Genomic DNA, 27,202 nt, shown 5'->3' on the forward strand with positions numbered 1-27,202 from the left:
TTCACAGACTTCTAATGGGCAGCTTTCAAGTGTCTGCTGCACAACAGATTGAAAACTAAACCTGTGCAAGGTGAAAGTGCTTGTCCTGTTCACTTACTGTTCCAGCCAGCCTCAAAGCCAGCTTTCCACCTCCCTCAAATTCCAGCTGACACATGGCTTCAGAGCGCACAATTGATTTGGCACACTGCCTGCCAGATAGACAAATGTTCTGAAGAGGCAGGAGTTTAGTCTAACCCTTCTCTTTCAGTCAGTCTGTTTTCAAAAGTTCTTCCTAATGTCTCACCTAGAAGCTTCAGAACTGATTTGTCTTGTGCTCATTAGCACTGACTCGAGGGGCAGACTGCTGACGTGGAGTTTGTGAGCCAGAAACATGGACAACAGCAGCAGTGGAAGGGCTGATTTGGTTTTGAGCATCATAAGCTAAACTCTAGTTTGGGAAGCCTGCAGCTAAATGAAACATCACCCCATTAGCAATAATTTAGTGCAGTCTAGGTTTGGGAAAGAGATATAGAAATGTTTTGGAAACAAATTTCATTGCTTAAAAATAAATAAAAAAAAAAACAAAAACCCACCAAACATCAAAACATACATGCCAAGTATTTGGGCATGGACACATCAAACAGAAGAGAGTCTGGACTGGGAGTACGTTCCTACCCCATGGATTTTTCAAGGTATTGCATCATCTGTCAACTTCTCCACTTTTTGAGAAACTCTTAAACCACTTCTGGGAAAAAAATCTGGAAAAAATCCTCTCTGTTGTCCTTCATAATCTGTGATTAATTACCTAAAGGCTGTGGGAGCCTGACACTGCTCTCCATGTAGGGAGGCACTGCTACCAAAATTCCCCCTTTAAAGAAAAGCAGTGTTAACCTGCTGGGCATTTAAAAACCACCTTCATGGCCAGACTTCATCTGCAGGGCTGTGTTCACATCTCCACGCCCACCTGCTATTTCCTGACGTTCTCTCCATGGCCAAACCTCCCGCCAGGGAGCTCGGGCAGGGTGGCACTGCTGGGAGGGCAGTGGCAGAGCAGCAGCCTGTGGAGTGAGGTGTGACAGCAAACTGACCCCAACAGGGATATCAATCCTGCCTGGCACACCTGGCATCCAACAGGAGCAAAAAGGGAGCACGGCTAAGGCCAGCTCCCAGGAAACTTGTAAATTCAAATTTTGCAGTTACTCCTGTAACTTCTTCATGCAGCAATAAGGACTGAGAGGGGTTAGTTTTTTTCCTGCAAAAAGGAAAGGCTACAGCCTTCTGTACAACCCGTCTTGGAAAAACAAGGCATTGTTCAGCAGATAAGCTGCATTCACAGCTATTTGTAACTAAGTAAGTTAAATAACAGAGAGGGCAGAAGAGAGTCAGTCCCAAATGGTGGCACGTAGGGAAAACCATTCTGCTACATTAAAGATGTGCTTTTAATTAACTTCTGTCTGAATGATTATAATTAAAGATTTTTACCACAGGTCTTCTTAGCATAATTACCTTCTATTTCCTTGCACAGTGCACATTCCCAGGAAATGGGAATCAAGATTATTTCTTAATTTAAATACTTCCTCAATTATTTTAAAAGTTATTGCCTTTTAATTGTTTTATTATTGTGATTTTCTTTGTGCTTTTTGGATCCATCTCTGGTTCTTACAGGCTCTTGCAGGACCTCAGAAATACCTGTCATGTGGTCAGGTGCAATTGTGAGTTGTTAGCAAATTATGGGTTGCATTTTATTATGTTAGGATCCAGAAAAACAAGTTCATAAAGCGAGTTATAAACTTACTTTTGGACCAGGGAATAAACGGCTCATTTTTCACACTGCACATATGGCACAAATTTTTTTCAGTTTTGTTCTGCAGACTGGTGTCTCCTTTACTGTTGCTTTTGTATGCAGGTCTCAGCAAACGGCCTTGTTACACATCAGCTCCTGCCCTGTGCACTGAATGCAAAAGATTGAGCAGCTATTCTGATTTATCTGAAGACTAATTGTGCAGATCAGTGCATTCGGTAGTGACTGTTTGGTTTTCTACTAGTATTTCCACTGATAATATAAAGACATACTGGGAACTGGCAACTGGAAAACAGGCTCCTGCTTTCTCTGCACTGCACAGACACACTGGGTCACATTTTCCCCATAAGTCTGAGATTCCCACTGCAGTGTGCTATTAAAACTGAAAGACAGAGGTGGCTGAAGACAGGATTTCGCCAAGGAAGGGGAGAATAATGCACAAAGGAGAAGGATTTAAGGCAGAGCCCCACCCTCTCTTGTGTCAGCTCCTGCCAGCTCTGCAGCAGCTTTTAGTATGCAAGATTCCGTTCTGAAATTCCTCTCACCTGTATCTTCCAGCCCATGGGAAACAAACAGCAATAACCCAAGAATAAACAGGATCATTCATCTTTTCTTTGTCCTTATCTCTGACGATGTTATCTTTATACTGAAATATTATCCAGCCAGAGGCAGTCTTTGGAAACCAAAGACACCTTTGAAGCTGCATCCTTTGAGACAAAGCACTGGCATCAAATGGCGTTTCTGCTGGTTCCAGCTTGACAGGCAGAATCTCTGGTGCTGATAGCACATTCACAGAGCTGCCAGTGTTCAGCCCAGCTGAGAAACCATTGGCAAAGAGAGTTCCCCACATTCCTGCACCTGTGTGCCCAGGGAAGTACCAGAGAGACAGATAGGTGAGGCTGTGGGCTCACCTGCACATGACACAGCATTGCAGACACTGACCTTCCAGGCACAAGTTTGAATTTAACAGTTCAATTCAATGTACATGTTAAAAAAAAAAATACATTTAGAAGTTATGGCTTTGTAAATCTAATGCCAGCTAATGCTTCTATTATACTCTCCATCACTCCCCAAAAAGGCATTTTATCAAAGACCATCTACAACAATTCAGCCACCTCTATAGTTACTGTAATAAAATTCTGGTAGCAACTGATGCTTGTAATCCAATTATTGCTAAGTAAGTCACCATATGCTTTTCAGTTTTGTCTTTCCATGTTAGAGAAAACAACAGACAGACAACTGATGGGGAAAAAAACTTATTTCCATCCTGTCAGTACTTAGAAGTAAATAAAGAAAAGAGAATTTTCCATAGGTCTCCATTTGGGACTCCAACTCCTCTTTTCTCTCATTAGAACCCCTCCTCAAAATTGAGTATCTGGCTGTAACTAGATGAAAATTCAGCCTTCTTTGAAATAAACTTTGGGATTCCTGTGTATGAGCTTTCAAAAAAGGCAGGAAAATTCTGTTTATTTAGACTCCTGTTCAGAATAAGACCTTGTTACTGTTGGCTCTTACCAAGAAAACCTTGAACATCGGCAGCTTTTGCCAAGAAACACTGAGATTCTTCCTTGTAGAGTAATTCCCAAGCTTTTGGCTGTCTTGTTCCCACAGTGCTTCCTTAGCTGCAGAGCTGAATAAAATTGGTTCTGTTTATGTAAGAACAAATTATTAATAGAGTCCATGCATGTTTCCACTGCATGCCATGCAAGGACACACAGAATGACCCACTTAGTTAACTCATAGGTGAAACCTTCTGCTAAGTGGCCACTGAGGTGAGCAGGGTTAAAACAGAAGAAAGATTTTTCACTGGGGATTGATTCATCCGGCACAAATGAGAAGGAGAGAGAGATAAATTACGCTGAAACTAAGTAGTAGGTCTAGATTTCAAGCGTTTTAAATGTTTAGCCCTAAGAGCCTACATTCTACTCAGTGCCACATCCCATCTTGCTCAGGATGTGCTAGAGGAAATGTATATTTAGTGCAGTAAATAAAAAATAAAGTGATACAAACTCAAGAGAACTGCTGAACAAGCCTGTCCCCTACCTGTGCATCTCCTTCCCTGTGCTTCTCCTTATTCCAGTGGGAATATTTGCCTGAGATATGTATGCCCCTCCTAGGCAGCACCCCTGCTTAGGGTGGAGTGAAATTTGAGTTTTGACTTTCTTATACTGAGGGACAAGGTTAGGAGATGAAGCCAAAGTAACAAGCCAGTTTTAACCAGGTTTAACCCTTCCACTGTCCACTCAGCAGCAGCCTGGCTCAGCTGTGTGTGACTTCTGTCAGTCCCTTGCATTGCTCCCCTTTTCCCCGCTCCCATAAACAGCCAGACTTCCAACACAAACATCCCGGAGCAGCAGCACGTCTTGGCTGAGGAAGAGAAGCACAAAGGCTGTGAGGAAGCAGCATCCCTGCTCTCTGCTCACCTGTGGGTATAACCAGAGGCAGCTGTTGATACATGGCTGCCTGAGGCCAGCGTGTTTTGAGCCCCATGAAGGTGTACCAAGATCTGAGGGCTGCCAGGAGCCTCCCAGAAATGGCTTAAGAGAAATCAGGGAGACGGCATGATCAGAGGTGTTTTGAAAAAGCAAAAGGGTTTTAATTAAAGCAAAAATAACAAACTGTACAAAACAAAAGAATAAAAGCCATGCACAGTGTAAGGAGGTCCCTTGCCCCTGCTAAGACACCTCAAAAATGTCCTGAGAGTCTCGGTGCTCCCCTTAAGTAGTCAATGATCTAGGAGGGGTTTTGGCACGCTGCCCAACAGAAAATAGCTATATTTCTTTAGGAACAGCTAAAAGATGCCTCTGTCCTGGCACTAGGCCAATTATGACTAGAAGAGCATAGAAGTTCCGGGTTCATCTTCCTTATGAGTTCAGGGGGGAAGCTTACACTGTTTCCTAACATGGAAGCACCTATTCAAGTGTAGGGGTGCACTGCAACAAGTTGTGTGTCAGTTTTCTCCCACAGGATGGGGAAGGGAAGGAAGGATGAGCAGCAGGTACCTGAATACAGGTGTTGGCAAGGCAGGAAATGCAAAGTACAACAAGTGCCTCTCTGCCACAAAGCACTGTGATCCCTAAGCAGAACTGCACTAGCTGATGTGGCCCCAGATACTCTGAACATCCATCCACCTGTACTCCAAAGGTGCCATGTGCCTATAGAAAAGCCTAGCAACCAGGCATCAACTGTGGGAATATCCTAAAATTCACATAAACTACAAAAATCAGAAGAAATTATGGCTTGTGTGAAAAAGCTTTCACAATGCTCTCCACAGTGGAGCAAAATAAAGCTGCTACTGGCACAGCTCAGACTTCTAATGAGTCTTTTCTTTCTTTTGGGATTGCTGGGAGCTACATATAATTGGTGTCAAGGCTTCCCCATGCTCACACATTGGGCTGTCCTGCTGATGGGCAAGGTCTTTGTTCTAAATGCAGTGAGACAGTGCAAGCAGTGCTTTCTGCAAAGAACGTGCTGTCACTGCCTGCAAAGAGCTCATGGAGACAGACATCTTGGAGACATGGCAGATCTTTGGCTTCTTCTTCTCTTTGGCTTCAAGAATGACAAGAAGTCAACAAGCAATACTTAGTTTATATTCAAATCCAAATGAATCCCATCCCAGAGCAAGTGTTTTTCAAATGTTTGAGGAAGATCTCCAGCAGACACAGATTTTTGGGAATATATGTTGGCATTCCATAGGGCAATTGAGGAAATGCAACTTGAGCAGAGCTGGCAGAGGAACCCGGCTCTCATCAACATTCAAGCTCACAGAGGCAATAAAATGGAAAGCTGAGATGGGTTGGAAGAGATTTAAGTTCTGAGACAGAATGTGTACTGTGTTGTGGCAAGAAGTGTAAAATAGGTAGATAATGAATAAAAGGAATCTGGGGGAAAAAACCCAAAGAGAATGCCAGGGGAAAAGTGCTGGAAATCTGTTTTCACTCTTTCAGATTAATCCTGACAACATTGTGTTCATTTCATCATTTCCCAATTCCTCTTTCTGGTTGGAAAAGCTAAAACTAGCTTGCAAATTCACAGAGAAATGTTGGTAGTAAGGCTGAGGCCAGACAAGCTACATTTCTTGCTTGAACTAATTGCAAAGATTTTTGTAAGGGACCACCAGTACATAATTCCAGAAAAGTAGCACATGCAGAAAATTACAAAAAGAGTAAACAACAAGAACCACATGAAAAACATACGCAAAGGGGTCAGATTTTAAAGGATATTTGAAACATTTAAAAGCTATAATGGATATATTTGAGCTGTCTTCAGAAGGCCAGTGTCTAAAAGCATAATTGACATGCATGAAATGACATGCTGATGAAATCCTCACCCCGCCCTGTTTCTCAGCATCACTGCCTTTGCTCTTTCACCAGTTGTGGGGTGTTTTCTATTGATGATAAAAGCCCATCTCTGAGCCTGCATTAATACAAATACAGAGATATCCTGGGTCCAAGAGCAACAGTGCACAGAGGATGTTTGTCCTATTCCCCACCTCTCACCCACACAAGAAAAGCACAGCTGAGGCAGAGGGCTTAACAGAGGGATAAATTTTCCCTCCTCTTTTTGCGCAAGGCAAGAACAGTGGGAAATTGCTTTTTCAGTTACGAAGTTCTGAACTTAAACCCAATGAGCACAGAGTGATATCAACCACAGGTTCCATGAGTTCACCCTCACTGAAAGCAGAATGACATCTGTAAAACACTGTATTTGCACTGACAGCATCGTTGTGCTGAGAGCCAGCTGGGAAACCAAATCTCTGAGATTTTGTTCTGCTAGTTGAATGAGACACATTATCAGCCCAGTTCTGATAAGAAATTTCATCAAAGACATAATAAATAATTCCCAAAAAAGCCTTATCAAACCTTGCCTACAGCCACTACTCCTTTCCTACTTTAATGAATTTGTATTCCCCACCTAAACAGAGGCCTGGGTGAACAACTGCCTTTGACCCACACTGGTCAAGCAAAAATCAAAGTGCATTGAGTCAGCAAAAGCTTAGTAGAGCTACTGAGACAGCAGGTATGTACTTCAATGCTGCCTTCTGAGGTGAAGGGGAAGACTAAGAACAAACTGAGCAGAGATAAGGTAGTTCAGGAATAATCTGACTTCTCCAAGGGGGAAAAAGGGGAAAACCCCAAGTCCTTAAAACTGACTCTTGCAGCTACTTTGATGGCATCAAAGACTTGAAAACATCAAATATAGCGGCAGCTGAGAGAATCCATGCCTGTGGTATCACTACAAATTACAGAAGAATTTAACCAGCTGCTGAAGGAAAACTTGAAAAGAGATATGGAAACATAGTATTAAAAAATGCATACATCACACTGAACCATTAATTCAACTCATTCTGCAACGTGCCTGTGTCTGCCAATGCTGCAGTTAATAGAGAGCACATGAAATTCAGAATGCAATTAAGTCTTGGGAGAAGCACAGTTGGAGGCTGTGGCAGTTTCTATGGCAACCTGAAAAGCTCAAGACTAGTAACAGGAGATTAACTTTAAAGGCAAGATAAGTACATAAATATAGCTCTCGTTTACCATTTTCTCTGCTTCCAAATGGGCCATGTATTCTCAATTTAAGCAATACAAAAATGCAGTCGGATGTCCTACTTGCTATTAACTAGGGCAAAAATAGCCTTTAAAAACACCCTGCTATAAAAATTCTGACAATTTCAGAATCGGGGAGTCATCTAAACTTCACTAATTAATTCAATCAAAATGGAAAGCCCTGGGCTTGAATGCTGCCAGGAGATTAGAACGAGGCTTCAGGATAGAGAACATGACAGCCATAATAAGAGTTTGCTGATGTCGACACACTGTACGCTTATGAACAAATCCTCTTGACATGTTTTTCTGGATTACGCCTCAGATCAGGTTTTAAGTCTCCAAAAGAGAGAGGGTAAGATTAAGAAAAAAAATTTTAAGCACTACAGACCTCTTTTCCTTCCTTCTTTCTTTTAAAATATTCTCTTCAGCAAGAAAGAATATATCAAAGACATTTCATCCACTATTTTTCCTGACACTTTGGAGCTTTTATTCAAAGGTTCAGCTGAGACTGCAGTCACCTTCTGAACTCCTGGCCACTTTGCTTACAAATAATAGAAAAAACGTGCATTAAAGAGAGGCCAGATCCCTAGTGCAGACAACTGCTCTGAACTTGCTTTACTTCATCATTTAAAAACAACTAATGCATGCATAACACATTGAGGAACACATATGTATCTATTATGAGGAGAACACTACCAGCAGAACTGAAAGCAGCTACATTAACTAAATTAGCAGTTTAATTAGCAGCCACATTAGCAAAATAGCCAGTCCAACGTGATTTAACCCTCTCCTGGGTAACAGAGATCTCACACTAGCACCTCTGCACAGCTTCTGTTCAGCACCAGATTCCTGAAAGAAAAATATCACCACCCCTACTACTCTATCATTTTGTGAATTAACCCAATGCATGGGAAATTCACAAGGGAGTTTACAGGGATTACTGTGGAATAACACAAGCCCCTTGGGCTGACCCAACCATACCTTCAAACCCTCCTGCAGTTCTTCTTGCACGGTGAGAATTTTTGGTTGGAATGTGTTGTCACTTTGTCTGTTTGAGGAAAGAATGGAGATACCCAGTGAAAATGTCAAAAAGCCACCGTTATGTAATTCAAATGTGCATTCCACTTCACTGAAGGAATTCCAACCTGCCCATGACAATATCTAAGCACCACCTAGAGTAGTGAGATTAGCATAGCAATATCAAAGGCTGGACTCTGTGATCTTTTCCAAACTTAGTTATTCTGTGATTCTATTCACCATGGAACCTGCGCTCTGCTTCTGCTCTGGTGGGAGTCTCCCTGTTGGACGTGCAGAGCAGAAGAAAACACTCATCTCTAATTTTTTGTCAAGAGAAGGCTTCAGAGTACCTAATTATGGTCATTCAGTATGTGAAAAGAGCCCACAAAAGTGATGAAAGGGAAACTTTTTAAACAAGTATGTAGTGATAGGACTGAAGGGGGAATGGCTTCAAGCTGAAAGAGAATAGGTTTCCATTCTTAGGGGAAGAAAAACAAACCAAAAACCACATTTTGTAGCAAGATCTGCAGAACCAGCCTGAGATGTGTTGAAGTAGGGAAGAAATTTTTCCATCCCTCTCTACATGAAGCAATATGCATCACCTCTATCAGTAGAAAATCTAATTTAGAGATAGGTGACTTCCCTGTGCTTCAGTACTATTTTAGACCAAGAAGTTCATAAAGTGTGAAGTGAGTTGGAGTAGTGAAAATTTCCTCCCATTGGTTTTAATTTAACAAGGAACAGGAAATAAAAACCTCTCTAAATAAAAATAGGGTATGCCCCCAAGGCCAAGCATTTGTTCTACTTCATCACATCAGTGTTTTCAAAGAGGTGTATAACACCCTGACTGGCAAGAAAAAGGATTTGTAGAGCAGGCAAAAGGGAGTAAGGAAAAGAGAATACCTAAAGACCTTGTATCCAGAATTAACATTTTGTTCAGAGTAGAAAAGACAACAGGGTGAGATGAAGACAGCACTCTCCACTTCTTCATTGAAGTGTAGATTGTTGTCAAAGAATTAATTTTTCCTTCTGTTTTCCATTACTTTCCATTTTTTTCTCACTTTCAACTAATTGAAAAGCCACAATTGGAGAATATGCAGCGACAGCAGCAGCCCTTCAACTCTGAAGTTCATTTTGACTAAAAAAAAAGAAAATGCAAAGCTATACAAAAATTTCAAAGAAGGAAAGAATCCATTTAGTGGAAAGAAGTTGAAGAGATCCATCATTCCCCTCATTATTCCTAGGAGCTGACCTGTCCTGTAATTGAAGTTACCATATCTCACTTTGAAGAGTTTCTTTTCCCTTTCTGGAGTGGCTTTGGCAGTGCCAAGCTCCTCAGGAGAGACAGCTTAATGAGAATATAAGTTATGCTGTCCTCCTTTGCTGCACATAAAGGTCTTTTTGTTTTTTCTTTGATTTTCACTCAATATGAATTTCCCTATTTTAAAGGAGTAAAGTAGGTTTCACTAGAGGAAAATATAAGAATAAATTTGAAATGCGTGTCTCAGGCAATTCTCAGCAAAGGGTTTAAAAACAGAAATCAGAGCAAAGCTTTGCCAAATTATTTGCGTGGGGAATTTAGCTGTTTGTTTTGTTGGAGTTTTGGTTGGTTGATTGGTTTGGGTTTTTTCCTAAATCATGGTTTAGCAGACCCCTAAGCACACTTCTCAGAAACAGCATGTGGATTTAATATCTGTGAATTTTAAGCATACAAATGAATTAATCTCCTCCCCATTTTGCTATAATGAAGCAGACTTCATAAAGAATGACAATTACTCTGATCTGTGTTTGCTGTAGACATGGGAAATAAATAGACTTTATAAGGAACGACATTTTCGTAGCTCTGACTTTAGATTTCATCTACTTATGCTCTCTCTGGTCAGAAAGTGCAATGGCTGTTACCATGTGAATACAGGGAAGAAGAAACCCTGGGAAAGAAGACATCAGTGTTTGCTGCTGCTAATATTTAACTCATGCTCCAGATAGACCCAGAAGGGGATTTTGGTAAAATACACAATTTACTGAGGAGAGAAAGGCTCAGCTCACTGGTTATCTAGAATACAGCAATTTGTAGGTCTGTAAACAGCAGTTTTCACAAGTTCTTTAGGCTTCTAACATAAACCATGTTTGGTGGTTGCAAAGGTTAATGAAACAGATGCAGCTCTTTACCATTCTGCAGCCCATTTAATACTGATTTTAAACACAGATTGTCTTCTCCCATGCTCCATCCCAACCAGCACTTTGGTTAAACTTGGAAGGCATCATGGAATATAAACAATCAGCAAAGTAGCCAGGAATTAAACTAAACATTAACGACATCAAAGCAAGAGTTGGAAGAAAAGAAAAGCAGCAGATCTGATATTTAACCAAGGAAATATTTTGTTCATCATTTCTTGCAATTAAGTGGTAGATTGCTTCCTATACTTTCCTAGAGAAAATACCCAAAAGACAAACATAATTTATAGCCACTGTATGGTTTTGAGTTACAGTGTGCTCCCTGTATTCAAATCCAGCTCATTCTCTATTATTGCTGCATGGTCCTCTTCTTGTATTGACCAAGGAAAATGTTATGAAGGTCAAAGCTATCCACGGAATTCCCAGAGAGCCTGGAAATAAAATTAGAAATCAAGGAACTGAAAAATACCAAGAGTAAAGAGTTCTAAATCACTATTTCTTCACCTGATCTCCATTTCAGCTCTATGAAAATACTAAAGATAGTGTATAAATCGCTAATAGACCAAAGTGTTTCTTTTAGGTTTCTTTCTTTTTCCTTAAAGTTTTTTTTTTTTTTTCCTTCAACATAGTCCCTTTCATCTTAGTGTCTTTGGCAAAGGGTAAAAGAATACACAAAAATCCTAAAACTACAGATCTTGGGGCCTGTGAAGGACATGCTGACATCTTTCTGTCCTCTACTTGTGCAGTTTTCCCTCTCCTCTGCCCTGCCTGCAGGGTTTGCACAGGGATCAGCCTTTCCCTGACCCAGCCCCTCTCCTGCCTGTGCCAGGCAGAGCTCGCAGCACTGCCCATCCTGGCAAACCTCATCCTCTCTTGGCCCTCCATGGGCAGGAAAGAGCTTGAAGATCTCAGATCTGAGCTGCAGAACATCTGGCTACATGCTCTGCCCAGCTTGGGTTGTAAGAACTACCCAAAAGCTGAGCTCTTACATGCAGCCAGAGACACCAGCAGCTCCCAGGCAAACTTCCAGTTGCATACCAGAAGCAACAGTAGATACACCAGCAACCCCTCAAGCATTTCCTTGCTCCAGCAGCTTCCAGGAAAACTCACTTCTGGGCAGCATTCTTTGCAAAACCATCTCCAGGCACAGCTGACTGCCCCAGCACTTGGCAGAACAGCCTAAGGCCCACACTGGGATTCCTTCACCAGCCAGAATCCTTGTGAGCACATCTGCAGTCCCCTGGGAATAGGGCAACATCTAATTAAAACAGATGGTCAGTGAAAATTCAAAGGTCAGGATTAAAGTTGTTGGCAGGACTTCAGCTTCAGGCATCCGTCTAAATTACCAGCCCCAGAAGCCAACCCATGCATGCAAAGCCAACTGCAGTAACATTTCCTTAAATTAAAAGTGGCCTTGGAATGCTTTTTTCACTTATTCCTCCTCAATTTCTTTCCACAATTTTTTTAAAGAAGATGTATCAGTAAATCAAAACAATTTGGGCATAACTTCTCTAGCCACAGACCCCAGGGAACAGGTGTAGCACACAACTTCGCCATACATTTCCTTTTGTTTCTCATATTTTTTTGCTCAACTGCGCTTGTGTTTTTTACTACAGGCATATTTCATCCCTTGCCTTCTCATAACAGAATAAAAAGGTGCCCAGCATTTGATAGTTCTGGAAGCTATCTAGCAAAAATGCTGACTCATAAGCACGCATTTCCATTTTCACTCGAGGCAAATAAATGAAGCGCTGCAGACTCCACTCCACAGGGAGAAAACCAAATAAACTGGGTGAGAGGGAAACTGCATTAGGTTCTAAGATGCTAATGTCCTTTCAAGATTCAGCTGAGGCTTTCTGCATGCAAGGCGATAAGTGCCAGCCCTATTCTTCTCTCAATTGGTGGTGTTTAAGTGCTTAAGGATGTTTGCGTACCTGCCAGAGGAGGCGAAATAAACTAATTAAAGAGGAACAAAGCAGTCTAGGAACAGTCGGGTGTGGGAGAAGCAGCCTGAGAGGAAACTGCATTCAGAATACATCTATTAAATTCACTGTTGCACAGCTCTGTAACTAACTACGGTTAAATGATCTACTGGATTTTCTTCTTTTCTCTCTCTCTCTCTCTTTTTTTTTTTTTTTGACAGTGAATATTTTTTCAGGTTTTTTATTTTACTCTACGTTTCTTGCCCGTTTTTCTGAAAACATTTCTCACTTCCCACCCTAACCTTGCATGAAATGAAAAGTCACTAAGCGTTTAAAATAATGTCTTTCTTCTCCCGTACTGTTACAGCCAAAGATAAGTCAAAATGCTGAAATATTTGATGCTTATATATCATAAGCCTTTCAGTATGAATACATTTTTCCCCGAGGGCTTATTTTCCTATCAAAGATCTCATTTCTAAATTTTTTTTGTGGGAGAAGTCTTTAACATAAGCAAACAAGTCAAATTGCCCGTGTTCACCAAAGAAAATGCACACAAAAGTGGTAAGAGATTAAATTAGTAGTCCTGCTCAGGTAAGGAAGGTGACACAAGCAGAAAATAAAAAAGGCTTGCATTTGATAATGGTTTGGAGGCGAATTCATACCCTTCCTTCATGCCTCTCTGAGATCAATTAATTATCTGAGGAAGGAACAGGCTGATGCTCCGATACACTACAGAAATAGAAATGTAATATCTAATTTTAAGATAGGTTCTCAGAGCGTATTGAAGGGTTATGTTTAAAGGAAAGAACTGCTCTGGAGTGAGAGAGAACAATGCTGACACCACGTGGACGAAAACGCTGCTGGCTCCCTCCTCTACTGCTGACTTGAGATGCCTGAAAACCTTAAGAGTTGGGTGAGGTGTTGTGAGAAATGTTTTAAACATCAGAGGAAGGCCACACAGATCCTCCGGAAGCAGAGATCTGTGTTATTCTAGTGGTTACACCAGCAGATGAATTATAAGCCTCTTCCTTGTAGTGTAGCTGATGTTTGTGAGCAAAGCAACTGGCTGCTGCTGCCGTGAGCACATCAGGTATTGCTCCCCTTCACAAACTGCAGATAAACATCCTTAATCTGTAATCTACACAGGTTCTGTAAATCTGACTGTGGAGGGAGCTTTGATGTGCTCCATTCTCAGCCAAACTGGAAATGGGCACTCACAGAATAAGTAACAAAGGTGAGACACCACTGTGCTGGTTTCTGTGCTCTTACTGCCTTCAAAGCCGTTTCTACAAAAGGCCTGTATCAGTTGCCAGTTTAGAAAGACCTTCCCACGCACTTTACATCCTTATGGAACAACATCAGTGTAAGCAGCTCGTGGCACTGCCCAGGCTCTGTTCTTGTGCCACTGACTGCAGTAAACCTCAGCATTTATTTCAGCTTGAGCAGCTCCCCTCTGTGAGAGCTGCTTGTTACAGCAAAGCACAGCCAGCAGTGTCCTCATTTGTCACACACTGCACACCTTCTCTGGCCAAGGCTCTCTGCTAGTGCAGCCTTACCCAGACCGAAAAACAAAACACCAAAACACGCTTCTACTTACTGGGGTGGGGAAAGAGAAAAGTAGACACAGCAGCCCAACCCACCTGGGGGCTGAAGTGTGGCAGCAGTGTCCCAGAGGAGTTGTCCAGCAAGTCCAGAGGAACCCCCAGCAATGCTGAAGCAAACATTAAATCAGTGACATTTCCTCCACACTCTGCAGTTGCCCACAAAGGGAGAGCAGACACACTTGTCCTTTCCAAGTTACAGATCTCCAGTACAAAGCCCAGGCTGCTGCAGATCACAGGCACAGCACAGAAAAGCTCTATTCCTTCCACCCACAGGCAGCAGGGCTTGGCACTGAGCACCTAGAAGGAGTGATGAGTAACTCCAGCCACATCCATTTGAGCTGTTTCAAGTCAAACTTCTCCAGCCTACGACAGTTTTCATCAAATCCTTATGCCTAGGGTCAGTAACACGTTCTGCTGTACAGGAGAGAAGAAATACATCTTTACAATTTACTGAGCATGATGTTTGTGGGGGCACAGGGCCTGCCTAGTCTGGTCTCAGAGAATGGCATTTTTCATCCAGTCTTCTGGTTTGGTCAGTACTCAGACAGAAAATTAAAATGTAATGTTTAATGGGTCCCTCCTTTAGCAAATTTACAAATATTAGGAAAAAGAGATTTTCTATGGAATAGGAAATAATATTAAGAAGTCCTTCTCTAATATACAGCAATCCCTACAGATACAATGACAAATCTGGTACTTCACCTGGTTCATGCAGGGTTTGCTATGTTCACACCAAAAACAAATTAAAACATACAACTGTTAGAAACTGTAAGAAAAAACTTAAATGAAAGAAAGTAATCAACACTTCCACCACTTTTAATATAGGAAAAATTGTTAAGAACAAAAATAGGAAATGGAACTATGTTCCCCTATGCAAGAAAAAATATTTTGACAGGACAATTTAGTCTAACCTGGAAACTTAAGATAATGAGAGAATGTCTGGTTGGTTGGTTGTTCATTTGTTCTGAAAGGTTTCAGCTAATTCAATAAGAATTGTCATGGGATTAGCAAAGTAAAACATAGTTAAATTATTGCTGTCCTCCACATTGAGGATATTCCTTTTGAGAGACCACAATTCTATTTTATGACAACTTCACATGTGAATGAGGCACCACATTTTTTTTCAGAGACCAGAGTTATTGCTGAAACATCCATTTCCTCTTCGAGAAAAGCTAAACCCACAAGATTAACAAAACTCTCCAGGCCACAAAATCCCTCCCAATAAAGCCATAATTCGAGCAGATAAAGTATCCATGAAATATTTAGTTGCACTCCTCTGAGCAGCTCCAAACCACACACTACAGTTTCAGAATCTCATTCTGAGTTGTCTGCGGTCAACCTGCAGGTCCAGGATGCTGTCCAGCTCCACTTCCCCATGCCCCTGGATCTCTGCAATCCCTTCATAAAAGCGTTTTAAGACTGTAGAGAGCAGCCTTGGTGATATATAGTGGAGCATGCATAAAAGGACAAAGCAAGAGAACAAGGAATGAGACTAATTTCCTCAGGTGTAGGCATTTCTCCCAACCAAACCCACGCTTAATGGAGAGACAAGCAGTGGCTTGTAGGCACCCATAAAGTCGTGCTCCTGCTTGTTTGCAAGACAAAGGTAGTGTGCATAAATCAGGAATTTATCCATGACTTCTGTACAAAGAGGAGATACAGAAACACAATATTGGACTACATGCAAAAAAAAAAAAAAAAAAAAAAAAAAAAAAAAAAAAAAGTCCACATTCAACTTTTATCTGGAGTGTAAGATTCAGAGATTCAGAAATGACAAATTGCTATTAGCAAGGTTTGGTTCATAATTAAATTACACTATAGAAGTTAAGATAATCTTGCACACCTCCAACACAGCTATTGATATTCCTTGGGTTAAACACTGTTATCTAGAGAGGCCCCAGGTCAAAACAAACACCACCATGCTTAACCTCTTTATAAAGAATTATTTAATCCAAACATGAAAATCAGTTTAGTACTAGAGCACCTTTTAGGCTACGACAGAAGGGTATAGGGCAGCTTTAAGTGCTAGTGAATGCTAAGATGCAGTGGAGTGGAGGGGGAATAAAATCAAAATTCAAATAAAATGCACTAAAAGAACCCACACAGACACAAAACCTCAGCCTGGTAGGATTTTGCAGCATTCTGACTATTTTAAGGGGGGGTGAAATATATGCACAACATACAGGAAGAAAGTTCCTGTAAAATACTCCATGGCTGGGGTATAACTTTAAACCACTATCTTGATATATAATTGGTGGCTGTGAATAGTCTACTGTCGAGCCCAGGGTAATAGTCCTGATCTACCAAAAACTTGGAGGTTGCTCTTCCAGTCTCTCAGTCTGAACCAGTCAGCACACACAGCGCAAGTGGAATGGCTCCTGGCACTTTGAGACACTCAGAACTCTGCTCAGAACCATCAATTCTGCCCATTTTAGCCCACAAACAACACAGCTGAAGGTCAAGTCTTGTCAGCTCTATGGCAGGCCTGCCAGATTGGCATGGCTTTAGTTTGACAGAGCTCTGGTTAACTTAAAATGATGAAGAGGGGGGGAAAAAAAAAGCCAACCCAACAACAAAATCAGAAGGAATTAAGTAGTCCAAACGCAAGTATCTGTGTAAAAGCCAATAAAAACAAGTTTCATTTCCAGGACGCAACAAGGAATCTGAGCCAGGTTTGCCATTTCACTTTTTTGCTTGTTTTACTTGAAGAAAAACATAGACTTTTAATATGTTTGTTTTGTAAACCTAACTTTGATGTTTCTAGTTTAGTGGACCTTGAGCAATTGTTATATTATGAAAGATGAAGGGTATCTATCCAATGTGCTGGGTTTCCTGCCAAAAATTACAAAAACAAGATCAGCCACAGAATACTGAATTCCCTTCTCACCCACAGATGGGATTTCTTTCATAAGCTTACCTCAGAGCAGGAGAGTGCCCCATGGCTATGCCTTGTCTGAGGTTTTATTAAAGAACTTGAAAGGAGCTTTTCAGCAGAACTCTTTCTCACATCACCACAATTCCAGACAGACACTGACATTTTGCAGAATTACAGTGAGTGAAGCTGGTTCTAAAACAAAAGCACTGCAAGGGAAAGCTGGGCTTCCTGGCTTCCCTAACACATTTTCAATTTCTTTCAGCTGCTGCTGCTTCCCCCAGCTTTGCAAACAGAAGCAGATCTATCTTGGGACAACTAATATTTTGATTTTGTGTGTTCAATTGAGTACTGGTTTCAGAAACTCCCAGAGGTGGCGGTGACATGGGACATCTTCAGAGAGAAGGGGGAGCTGGGGGCATGGGCTCCAACACTGTTTTAATGTGAAATAATCCTAGTGTTACATTTGGGGCCATGTCTTCTGGCACTGAAGCAGTATTTTAGAAACATCCTTTTATCAGTATAGTCTTCCTTATGCCTGCATCTGTACAGGTTTTGTTTTCAAAGAAAACTTCCAAGGAGCATTACAGTCCCAATACTCCCTTTGGGATATGTAGTATGTTCTAAACACTTAATTTGACTTTCTATCAGAAGTCTGCTAGTTTTGCTTAACTGGGGTACTCAGAGAAAGAAGTCAGAAAGTTAAGGAGTCATAAAAAAAATATAATCATCCACATTTACATGCAGTGCTAATGTCTTCCACAGTCCATCACTTGGCCTGGCACACTGCTGCCAGCCACAAGGATCACAGAACTGCACTGTGCAGTATTAAACTGCAGGGCTTGCTACAACATCTGCTTCATGTCTTTGTCCAAAAATCAATTACAAGTTAAGCAGCAACGATACACCATATCACCAAGTGAAAACAAGATTTATATTGACCCTCTCTCTAAACCAGGATTTGTCTATCATGTTTCTTCCACCACGAGGTTTTCAACAGAGGCAAGAGAGGAATCAAAGTACTAACAATGTTCTAGAAAAGAAAATGCCCAAGGAGAGGCTGGATCACACACACTGAGTTCTTAAAAGGAAGAGAGGGGTTTCACAAATGCTGGTTTTTCTTTCCTGCATCATCAATGTTCAGACAAACACGGAAACAAAACAAAAAGTGTTCCACTTGAGGAAAAATCCAGTGGCTTTGATCTAACAAAGCTGGGCACTAATATATTTAATATGGAACAGCTTGGGCTTTTCTTCTGGACCTTTTGCTTTTGCACTTGCAATTTTTTCCAAATTAGAATTTTAACACTTCATGTTTCCTCTCCAGCCTACATATATCATGAATATTTACATTGCTGGCTACAAGCTACAGCCATGAAATTACACTATGCATAAGCAAATGTGTTTCCAGTTCTGGGTTTCAACCTCATGAAGCACTTTTGATTTCTTGCTGTAACTTTCTTACCTGAAGGCCATCTGCTTGTCTCTGCGAGAAACAAGGGTTCAGGTCAACAAAGAGCATCTCCTGGTGTTGGAGCAAATACAGCAGGAGGCCATTGTAAAGCTTTTGTTCTTCGCAAGCCAAGGGACTGACAGGAATCCTGAAGGAAGAGGAGATGCGTTAAATCTTTGGAGCTGTCAGATCAGGGGCTGATCATGAGGGACACAGGGAGCCCTCCCAGCACTAAAGGTGATTCAGCAGAGCAGCAATTGCTGGGACAGCAGCCAATGGAGCTTGGTGGGTTCATACCACCTTCACAGGACAGAGCCCCAGCCTTGCTGCAGAGCTTCACAACACAATGAACCTTTGTGGCAGCCCTTAGCACCTGACAGCACCTTCAGACACAAAGGATGAATAATATTAAATAATGATAATAATACAATAAAGGATGAAAAGGACAGGCAAAAAAAATAAAAAGCACCCTATCAATTTGCCATTGCTCACTGGTGTTGGGATGGAAAGAGTGGTTTTGTTTTACCTGCATTTATGAAGGTGAACTTTGATCACTAGAATGTCTTATTACCAGAACTACCTGGAGAAAAACCACAGGTAACAAACTGCTTCAGTGTATTAATTTATAAATCCACAGACATCAGATATATCAGGAAGTGGAAATTCCAGATGTTCCCATTAACCATGTTGAGTTTGATGTTGTTTTTTTTCTTGCTCTCCCCACATTTTGGGGGTATTTTTATGAATAAAAGTTTAATTTTTTACTATCCCTGTCAGAATAATTTAATTAGATGGATTCTTTATATAGGATTCTAATCTCAACCCCTGAAGGACCTGTGTATTCCCCCCTGCCAACTGTTTGGAAGCCTGGAAAACATTTACATAGATGTTGTGCCCTTAATAGAGCTTCTCCAGCCATGCTGCACCAACTCAGTTATAGCCAGCACAATATTCATATTTAAACAAGAAATTCACAAACTCTAGAGACTAATGTGGAGCATGAATACACTAGTCTTCTGTTTGCCAAATGAGTACATTCATTATTCATTTGCAGTTTTAAAGTACAAATATACACATTGGGCCCAGTCCAATTGCTTTCATTCATGTTCCTCTTTTGTAAACTTACTGTTGTTTCTGTAATAACTTGAGTTTGGGCTCCTTTTGGAAGCAGAAGGTTTAAGCAGAGTTATAGCCAGGTACAACATAATGAGATTTACAGGATGAACCACTGTGTCATCAGTTCCTTCTTTAGGATTAGTTGACATTTCTCTTTCTTGGATTTCCATTTTTCTTGGGACAAACTCAGTTTCTCCACAATAAACAAGGCTGCTTGTAAAACCTCGTTGACTGAGCAATAGCCTTTGCTGCATACAACAATCCTAAGGGATTATTCATCACTACCCAAACACTAACACCCTGAGCTCACAGGCCAGACAAGCAGTATTTTTAGGCCTTTGTCTTCTTTTTCTTTCTTTAGCTTAGACATCTGTTCCCGAATCCACCTCTACCAGCTGTTAACTCCTTGGCAGAAGGAGCACTGCACAAGCTACTCAGGAAGATAAATGGCTCTCAGACCACTCATTGAGTACTCCTTTCCCTTATTAGCAGCCTGTGTTTGGGTGCCCAGTTCCCATTTAATCCTAAAAGAGATCTAAACTATAGACTGGGATGAGACAGCTGACTCTGAATATCAGTGTCTCATCAGCAGATATTCATGGGTGGCAACAGGTGTGTGTTTCAAATATAGAGAATACACTTTTAGTTTTCTTTTCAGCCATCTTCCACAATGGCTTTGAATTCATTTTGTGAAATAATCACTTCCTGCCTCTTCAGATACTTCTGCCACTACGAGAAACTGCATTATTGGGGTGACAGTAAAGGGGAAGCAGGTTCCCACACTGCTAAATCCAGGCATGTGATCCTAGGGAGAGCAAAGCTACTGAGCTACTGAGGCTTCTTTATGAAAGCCCCATAGTCAGCTGTAGTGCAAATCACAGGAGAACACTCACTACAAACAAGAAACAAATAAAACTTGACCAGCAGGAGCTAGCTAAATTATCTAAAACTTTCAAAGTTGCTTTGCCACAAAGTGCAGGCTAAAAAGTCCCCACAAGTCCCTTGCCTTGGCTTTGTCCAGGAGATCTGCCAAGGTTCCCTGCTGCCACAGGCTTGCTGCAAATTCACAGAAAATGAGTCAAAGTGAGTAGAAGCAAACAGCTGGCTGCCTGGAGTCCTTGCACACTCATGCAAGAGCTGCTTACTGAAACCAGAACTAAAAATCTCTAAAATACTTTAACAAAGGATCCACAGAAATGTAAGTAGCATCAGTCGAATCTCTGATAAAAGCATAGGAACACATTCTCCCAGGCATTTACAGACACTAACAGGACAAAACCAGGAGTTTTCCATTATCCCCTAACTCGACTTTCAATATAATTTCTTTGCTAAGCCTTATAATTTTTATGTTACAGTAATCCTAGCTACGAATCACAAAGTATGTACCATTTAGGGTTATAACATACGTAGTTTTAGATTCTACTTTTGTGTTCCCAAGGCTCATGAGGGTTCCACGTTCTAACTACTGAATATTCCTACTCAGCTGCTTCAGTGAAACTATAAGCATGACAGGTCTCCACAAATAAAAGTGCCAAAAGATTGAGATAGGTGATAATCATAGACAGAATTTACACTTGAATATAAATAGGTAAGAAATTTAAAGTAAAGAGGTTCATAAACAACTTTGTTTAGTTGCTTAATGTCAAAGAAGGAAGAAGTAATTTCACAAAAATGCAGATTGCCAGAATACACGAAGAACAGTTTTAACACCTGCAATGACTGTATGATGTAGAGCTGCCATTACCTCCAGAAGGTTAATTCCAGCAATTGCATGGAGCACACATTTCTGCAGATTAGGTCTAGAAGTGGTTGTTTTCCATAACCTTCACATTTACACTGAACAGCTATAGCAAGTACTACCCAACATGTCCCAATTTCCTACACTCTGGCTGCCAAATGTTTCATAATGTGCCAGATAATTGCACTAATCCTTGCTCTGAGAGATATAAAGGATATTTATTACTTTTCCCCTTGTGTCAGCAGATATGATTTGCCACAGCTGACTACCTTGAATTTTGCTGCTGTACAGGACAATACCAATGATTTATTCTGAATCATTGAAGGCCTCAGGTCACTCAGCAGGAAGTGGTATAGAGCAATCTCACTGACAGTGCCAGTTGCAAAGCTCTCCTCTCCACCCAACTACCAAAAGGGTGATTTATCATAACCCTAGGAGGTAACTCAACAAGCACAGCACCAGTTAAACATTTTACAAAAAAAAAAAAAAAAAAAAAATGCTGAGCTCCAGATTTACTGGGTTTCCTCCCAGTGCTGGTGAGATCAGAATGACTGTAAAAAGGTGAAGATAACATTTATAAGGCAGATGTATTTCTATTTATGGTAGCTGTTGTTTTGGCAAGTCACTGGCAGGGAAACCCTCTGCTGAATCTGCTGATTACTTTCAAGGCTTCTCAGACAGGTCATTGCCACAAGTGCTCAGTTTAGCACTGAATGTACTTTAAAACTGGGCAAAGGCACATGTTCAGAAGTAGCTGGATCATGTCCCAGAAGAGTGGGACATTTAAATACTGAAGCAGTTCATCAATCAATAAGGGAGCACATTGGACTCTTACGTGCAGATCGGTGGGCACACATTGAGATAATTTGGGAATGGAGATAAAGGAACAAAGTCTTCTTGCATGTGTGTGCATGCACAGAAACCCCAGGGGAGAGCAAATGTCACCCGATGGCAGAAGAGTCATTGAAGCGTATTTTGAGGTAATGTGGGTGCCAAGGGACAGATTCTTGGTAAAGGCCTTTTGGCATCAGCCAATGCTTGTAAGTATTACCACACAACTAATCCAGACATTGATAAATAAGCCTTATTTGTCTCCACTCATTTATTGACTTTAGTATTCAGATATTAAGGATCTTGGGGTCTGGTTACAAAACTGCTTTGGTGCACTGCTGACTATTCTCCACAGTGAAGTTTTTTCCCAGATGACAGAGTGGCATAGCTCCAACCACACTACATCTTGTTAGATGAAGCATTCATTTCCCTTGCTGTGCTTTTGTTAAAGATATAAACTTGTATCATGACCAAAGGTCAAATTCTGGTAGGCCTGGTAATAAACCCAGGAAAACAGAGACCACATACAGAGACCTATGAAACAGCAGCAATGTTCCCCAAAACAAAGCCTGTCATTGATGCTGACTACCACTTTTGCTGAATATATATTTTTAAAATGAACTTGGCTTGCCATAAAAAAAAAAAATCAAAAACCCACCCAACTGAATAGCAAGGTTTTAAGAAGATATTAACTTATAATATATATATTTTGTAAAGTGTCATTGGCTTAAGGTTCATATTAAGCCGGCATGGCTATGATCCACTAAAACAAAGATTCACGAGTTGTAACAGGCATAAATATTTTAACATCCTCTAGTGTCAACAATGAAAGGGAAAAGCCTCCATTATCTGATCACACTAGGCTGTTCCTTCTTTCCACCTTGACTTGCATGTTGTCCCCATCCTGTTTTTAGTTTCCAGTGTTGTGCCCACTCGCCATCACCCCACATGTGCCTTCTCTAGCTCCAGCCAAGCACTTGCTGCTGGCAAGCTCAGCTGGCCCTGCTTGGACATCAACTTGAATTTTAGTGGCAAGGGCAGAATGAGTTGCTTCTCTTTCTTGATAACAAGGGTTCATTGCTCTGGTATCAAATGCTGTTACAAGGTCAATGTGAGCATGAGCTTTTCATGCTCACTCATGTTGGAACCCATTCCGACAACTAACATAGTTATCTTGGCTAAGAAAAGTAGTTTTCACTAAACAACTCTCTAGCCCTCGTGTCTCTTCATATGGTTTCTTAGCTGAGGTTTGCCCTTAGTTGTCAGTGCCCAACAAAATGAAAATGATCAGCCAGCTCAGAGCTTGTCACATCTGCCTGTAATATACCATATAAACACTGAACTTACAAAATGCTCCACTGACTATTGCACACAGAGCTATGACAGAAAGCCTCCCTGTGAGGTGTGATCTTATTGAGGCAGCTGAACAGAGAGGACTCACTTGAACAGAGCAGGTCCAAACACGATGGCCAGGTTTTCCAGAGTCATGAAATTCACAGCACTGTGGGTGGCTACCTTTGACAGGAAAGCAGACAGGAACTGAAAAAGATTTTGATGGGCTTCAGGGAGGCAGCTGAGCAACACTCTCAGGTTCTCTATGCATTCTGTTGTGTTGAGTTTGTACTCTGGGGGAAAAAAAAATCCCGAACTTATAACAGATATTCCTCATATCCTCATACCAACACAATTCCATCATAGACATTAGATATAAGAAAGAAATTTTTGAAATATATTAGAACAAAGTGAAGAATAAATAAGTCCCAGACAAAGATTTTGCACACTAAATTTTGACATACTTTTTCACTTATGAATATTTAAGAACCACGGATTTTCAGATACTGAGTTTTGAACTCACTGTTTCTGATGTTTTTTCCCCTTTTAGCAGAATCATCCAGCACTTGCTGCTTTCCTAATCAAATTGCAGGCAGGCAGGAGTCATGTACCTGAATCCTCAAAGCTGCCTTGAAAGATGGCACGAGGTTGTCAGCCTTGACTCTCCCAAGAGATTTTACACATGCTGTATGATTCTCATTAAGAGGAATGAGAAATTGTACCCTTTCAGCCCCACATCATCTTCATTTCCTGGCTAATTGGTAGCTCTCAGACTCAAAACATCTTTGCTCTATAAATATGCAACTGTAGTTACACAAGAGATACTTAAAATTCTAAATTGGGGATACTTAACATTTTCTTGGCTCTCGTTCTTCAAGGAAGGGTAACAAGGCAGAAAATGGGGTCACAAACAACTCCATTTGATCAGCAGTTCCTATCAGTAGGATAAAGTCTCCTGGTTACTAGAATTGAGATGACAGTACTTCTCAATAATTGGCAGCTGATGCTCAAATTTGCCATAGATCGCCAGGACACATCTGTGTAGCTTTGACATTGTTTATAAGCAAATCATGCCCTTGAGGGTAATTTTAGCCCTAAAAAACACATTCCGTGCAGGCCAAGGCCCACGGTGCTCTACTGATTAATGAGAGAAATGGAAAAGGGGATGGAGAGGAAAAAAATAATTTAAAAAGATAACAGCGACAATATTCAGTGTAGAAAAAAACAAGGTGCTTGCAAAAGCCCATAAGTCTTTCTGCATAGACTTTCACAGTTCATGAAACTACTTCCTTTCTCTTTCTTTGTAAACTCCTACACGGGCACTTTGAACAAAAGCAGCCTGTGAAGTAAACCGCAAACCCCCTCATTTGTATGCAAACACCTGAATTAGCTGCCAGTCAAAATCACCGAGCTCAGCTATCACAGGGGTGAATGGGGAACAGGCAGTGGGCTGCTGGGGGGCTCCTCTTGGCTTTGCATGCTGCTCCACACCCCGCTGACCAAGAAGATTATAAGAGGACTGGTAAATGCTAACTAAAAATACAGTTCTAAATAAAAACAGTGATGTGCAGAAAAACCTGCTTTACCAGGGAAGGTTAAATTTTAAAAAATAGAGGCTTCAGCTTGGAAAAGAGAGAAGTGAAGCAGTGGCTATATAAAGGCACAAGCAGCATTATGGTGGTGATTACATTAAAACTAAAAATATTATCTCGGTAACTACTACAGTATACAATTAAAAAAAGAAAGCTTGCAGAAGAGGAGCTTTCTCAAAGAATATAGGATTGGATTGCAGGATTCATTGCCACAGGAATGAAGGGAATCCAAAAGATTTAATGAATTTTAAAAATACCATAGACAAGTTTCATAGCTGCAGGGTCCCTCCAAAGCAATTAAACATCAGTCTCAGGTTAAGGAAACACAAAACCCTGTTTATAGAAGGTGCCATGAACACATTATCTGTCACTGTCAGAGAAAAGACAGAAGCTTGGAAGGTGCCCATTCTGTACCTTGGAAAGTTCTGAGCAAGCCAGAACAAATATTGTCTGGAAAAACAGCCACCGGTAATTCTTTTAGAAAGAGCTTCAGGAGACTGGCCACAGAATCAACATCTCCATCATTAATAAGGTCTACTTTTTCCCCTTGATTGTACTTCTGCCTCAGTTCCTTGACTTTATTTGCTGAACCACCAATTCGAAATATACCGACATGCTCCAGACCTGTGTAAGAAATACAGAGCAGTAAGCAGTGGTTGCCTTATGTGGTAAATGTAATGGATAAATTCGTGTATCAAAGATTTGGTCCATTAAAAAGCTACTCCAGGGCATCTCTGAGATTCCAAGACCTGTGGTGCAAGTTGTGAAACCACAACATTTGCAAAAGAAATGACATGGCCGGACTGGAGATGGCCCATTCATCAATGATGGGCCTCTACTTCACAGCTCCTCAACATCTGATATCAATCTTGGTGGGGGATCCGGAGGATGATCAAATCAGCACCCCAAAGACGAGATCCGGGAAGATTATCAACATCTTTTCATACTTATGGGAGCCCCTTTTAAGACCTCACTTGGAATAAAGAGATAAATGAATATTTGGACTTTCAATGGACTTAGCCTCAGGACAAATAAACTGTATAAAAACCTTACACCGAACCTAGAGTGTGTGGCTGAGGTTGGATGGTACCATTGTTATTGTCACTCTGCCCACCCAGCCTTCAATCGATGTTGTCCGAATTTGTTGTGGCTTTTAATTGTTTTTTATTTTTTTAAATTTGCTAAATAAATTCTGTTAATTTGAATTGTCTTCTTATCATTTATAACACCTTACCACATCTTTGCGATGAGAACTGTAGCTCAAAAAGCAAGAGCTCCTTTAAGAAAGCACAGTATTTGTAGGAAAGGATTTTTCAGCATTTACAGCTGGAAAAGTACAGCTTAAACAAAGAATATCAGTTTCCAGAAGCCAAGCAGGAAAAGCGTGAACTTACCAAATACCTCCAGGTACTCCACCATCTGTGTCACAAGAGGAGGAACCCCACATTGCTTTGCATCCTGTACAAGGGTTTCCAGAGGAACACCAAACATGCTTTTTTCTCTGCTGAACTGTAGATCTGGTGAAACTTTATTTGTTGTGTGCCTAACTTGTACAGAAGAGAATGATTTCTAGGGAATAAAAAGAGGCAAGTGAAAAACAGTGACTGGCTTTTATTATTTTAACCTCCAAAGATCTACAGCTTCGGTGAAATTGTCGTCTTTCTAGCATCTCAGTACAGATTTTATTTCTACTGTACATTCTTAAAACACTAATATTCTTCTGCAGAGACAAGACCTGTGGTGGGGTAAACCCCAATAAAGGCACCTCACCCCTGCAGTCAGGGAAAATGGGGCCTTGTGTTCAGGCAGATACACTGTTCAGGGCAGAGAGGGGTCATTACCCCTTCAAAAGAGCCCCAAAAGTCAGGAAAAAGCTGACCCCGTGCTGGTGCACAGCCTTCCAATTCCACAAAATCTGTGAATTTCTACCTAATTCCTGAGGATAAAAATTGCAAGATTCATGAAGGAACTAGAAATGGAATTTAAGCAGCAACATGGCACAAGCCTCGGGAGGGGCTCCTTCCTGCTCACCCACTTATTCCAAATTTATTACCCCAACAACGGATGCAAAAGCATCAGAAATCACAAACAGCTTGCACTTCTCATCCTGCCTGCTGAAGGAAGCTGCTTTTTCATCCTACCAGAGAAGGCTGGGAGGTCTGTGGGCTCTGCTGGGGGATACCTGTCCCTGAGGACCTGTGTGAGGACAGGTGGGCACAGGCCT

General features: G+C 41.1%; 1 protein-coding gene across 6 annotated transcripts in view; it reads right to left on the reverse strand.

Annotated features, from left to right (window-relative positions):
- The window catches only part of FAM13C (family with sequence similarity 13 member C), a 114,551-nt gene extending 88,008 nt beyond the window's left edge, over positions 1 to 26,543 (reverse strand). For 5 of the 6 annotated variants that reach the window (XM_066324226.1, XM_066324230.1, XM_066324227.1 and 2 more), the window contains exons 1-4: positions 26,373 to 26,543; positions 25,393 to 25,602; positions 23,496 to 23,679; positions 18,382 to 18,517 (exon numbers count right to left, since the gene is read on the reverse strand). In XM_066324226.1, the coding sequence (XP_066180323.1) occupies positions 18,382 to 18,517; positions 23,496 to 23,679; positions 25,393 to 25,602; positions 26,373 to 26,469 (627 nt within the window). In that variant the 5' untranslated portion in view covers positions 26,470 to 26,543. The remainder of the gene's footprint in view (positions 1 to 18,381; positions 18,518 to 23,495; positions 23,680 to 25,392; positions 25,603 to 26,372) is intronic. The other variant, XM_066324228.1, reaches the window with a different exon arrangement.
- Positions 26,544 to 27,202: the final 659 nt, after the last annotated feature.

The sequence above is a fragment of the Sylvia atricapilla genome, chromosome 8, assembly GCF_009819655.1.
Source record: "Sylvia atricapilla isolate bSylAtr1 chromosome 8, bSylAtr1.pri, whole genome shotgun sequence".
Lineage (NCBI taxonomy): Eukaryota > Metazoa > Chordata > Aves > Passeriformes > Sylviidae > Sylvia > Sylvia atricapilla.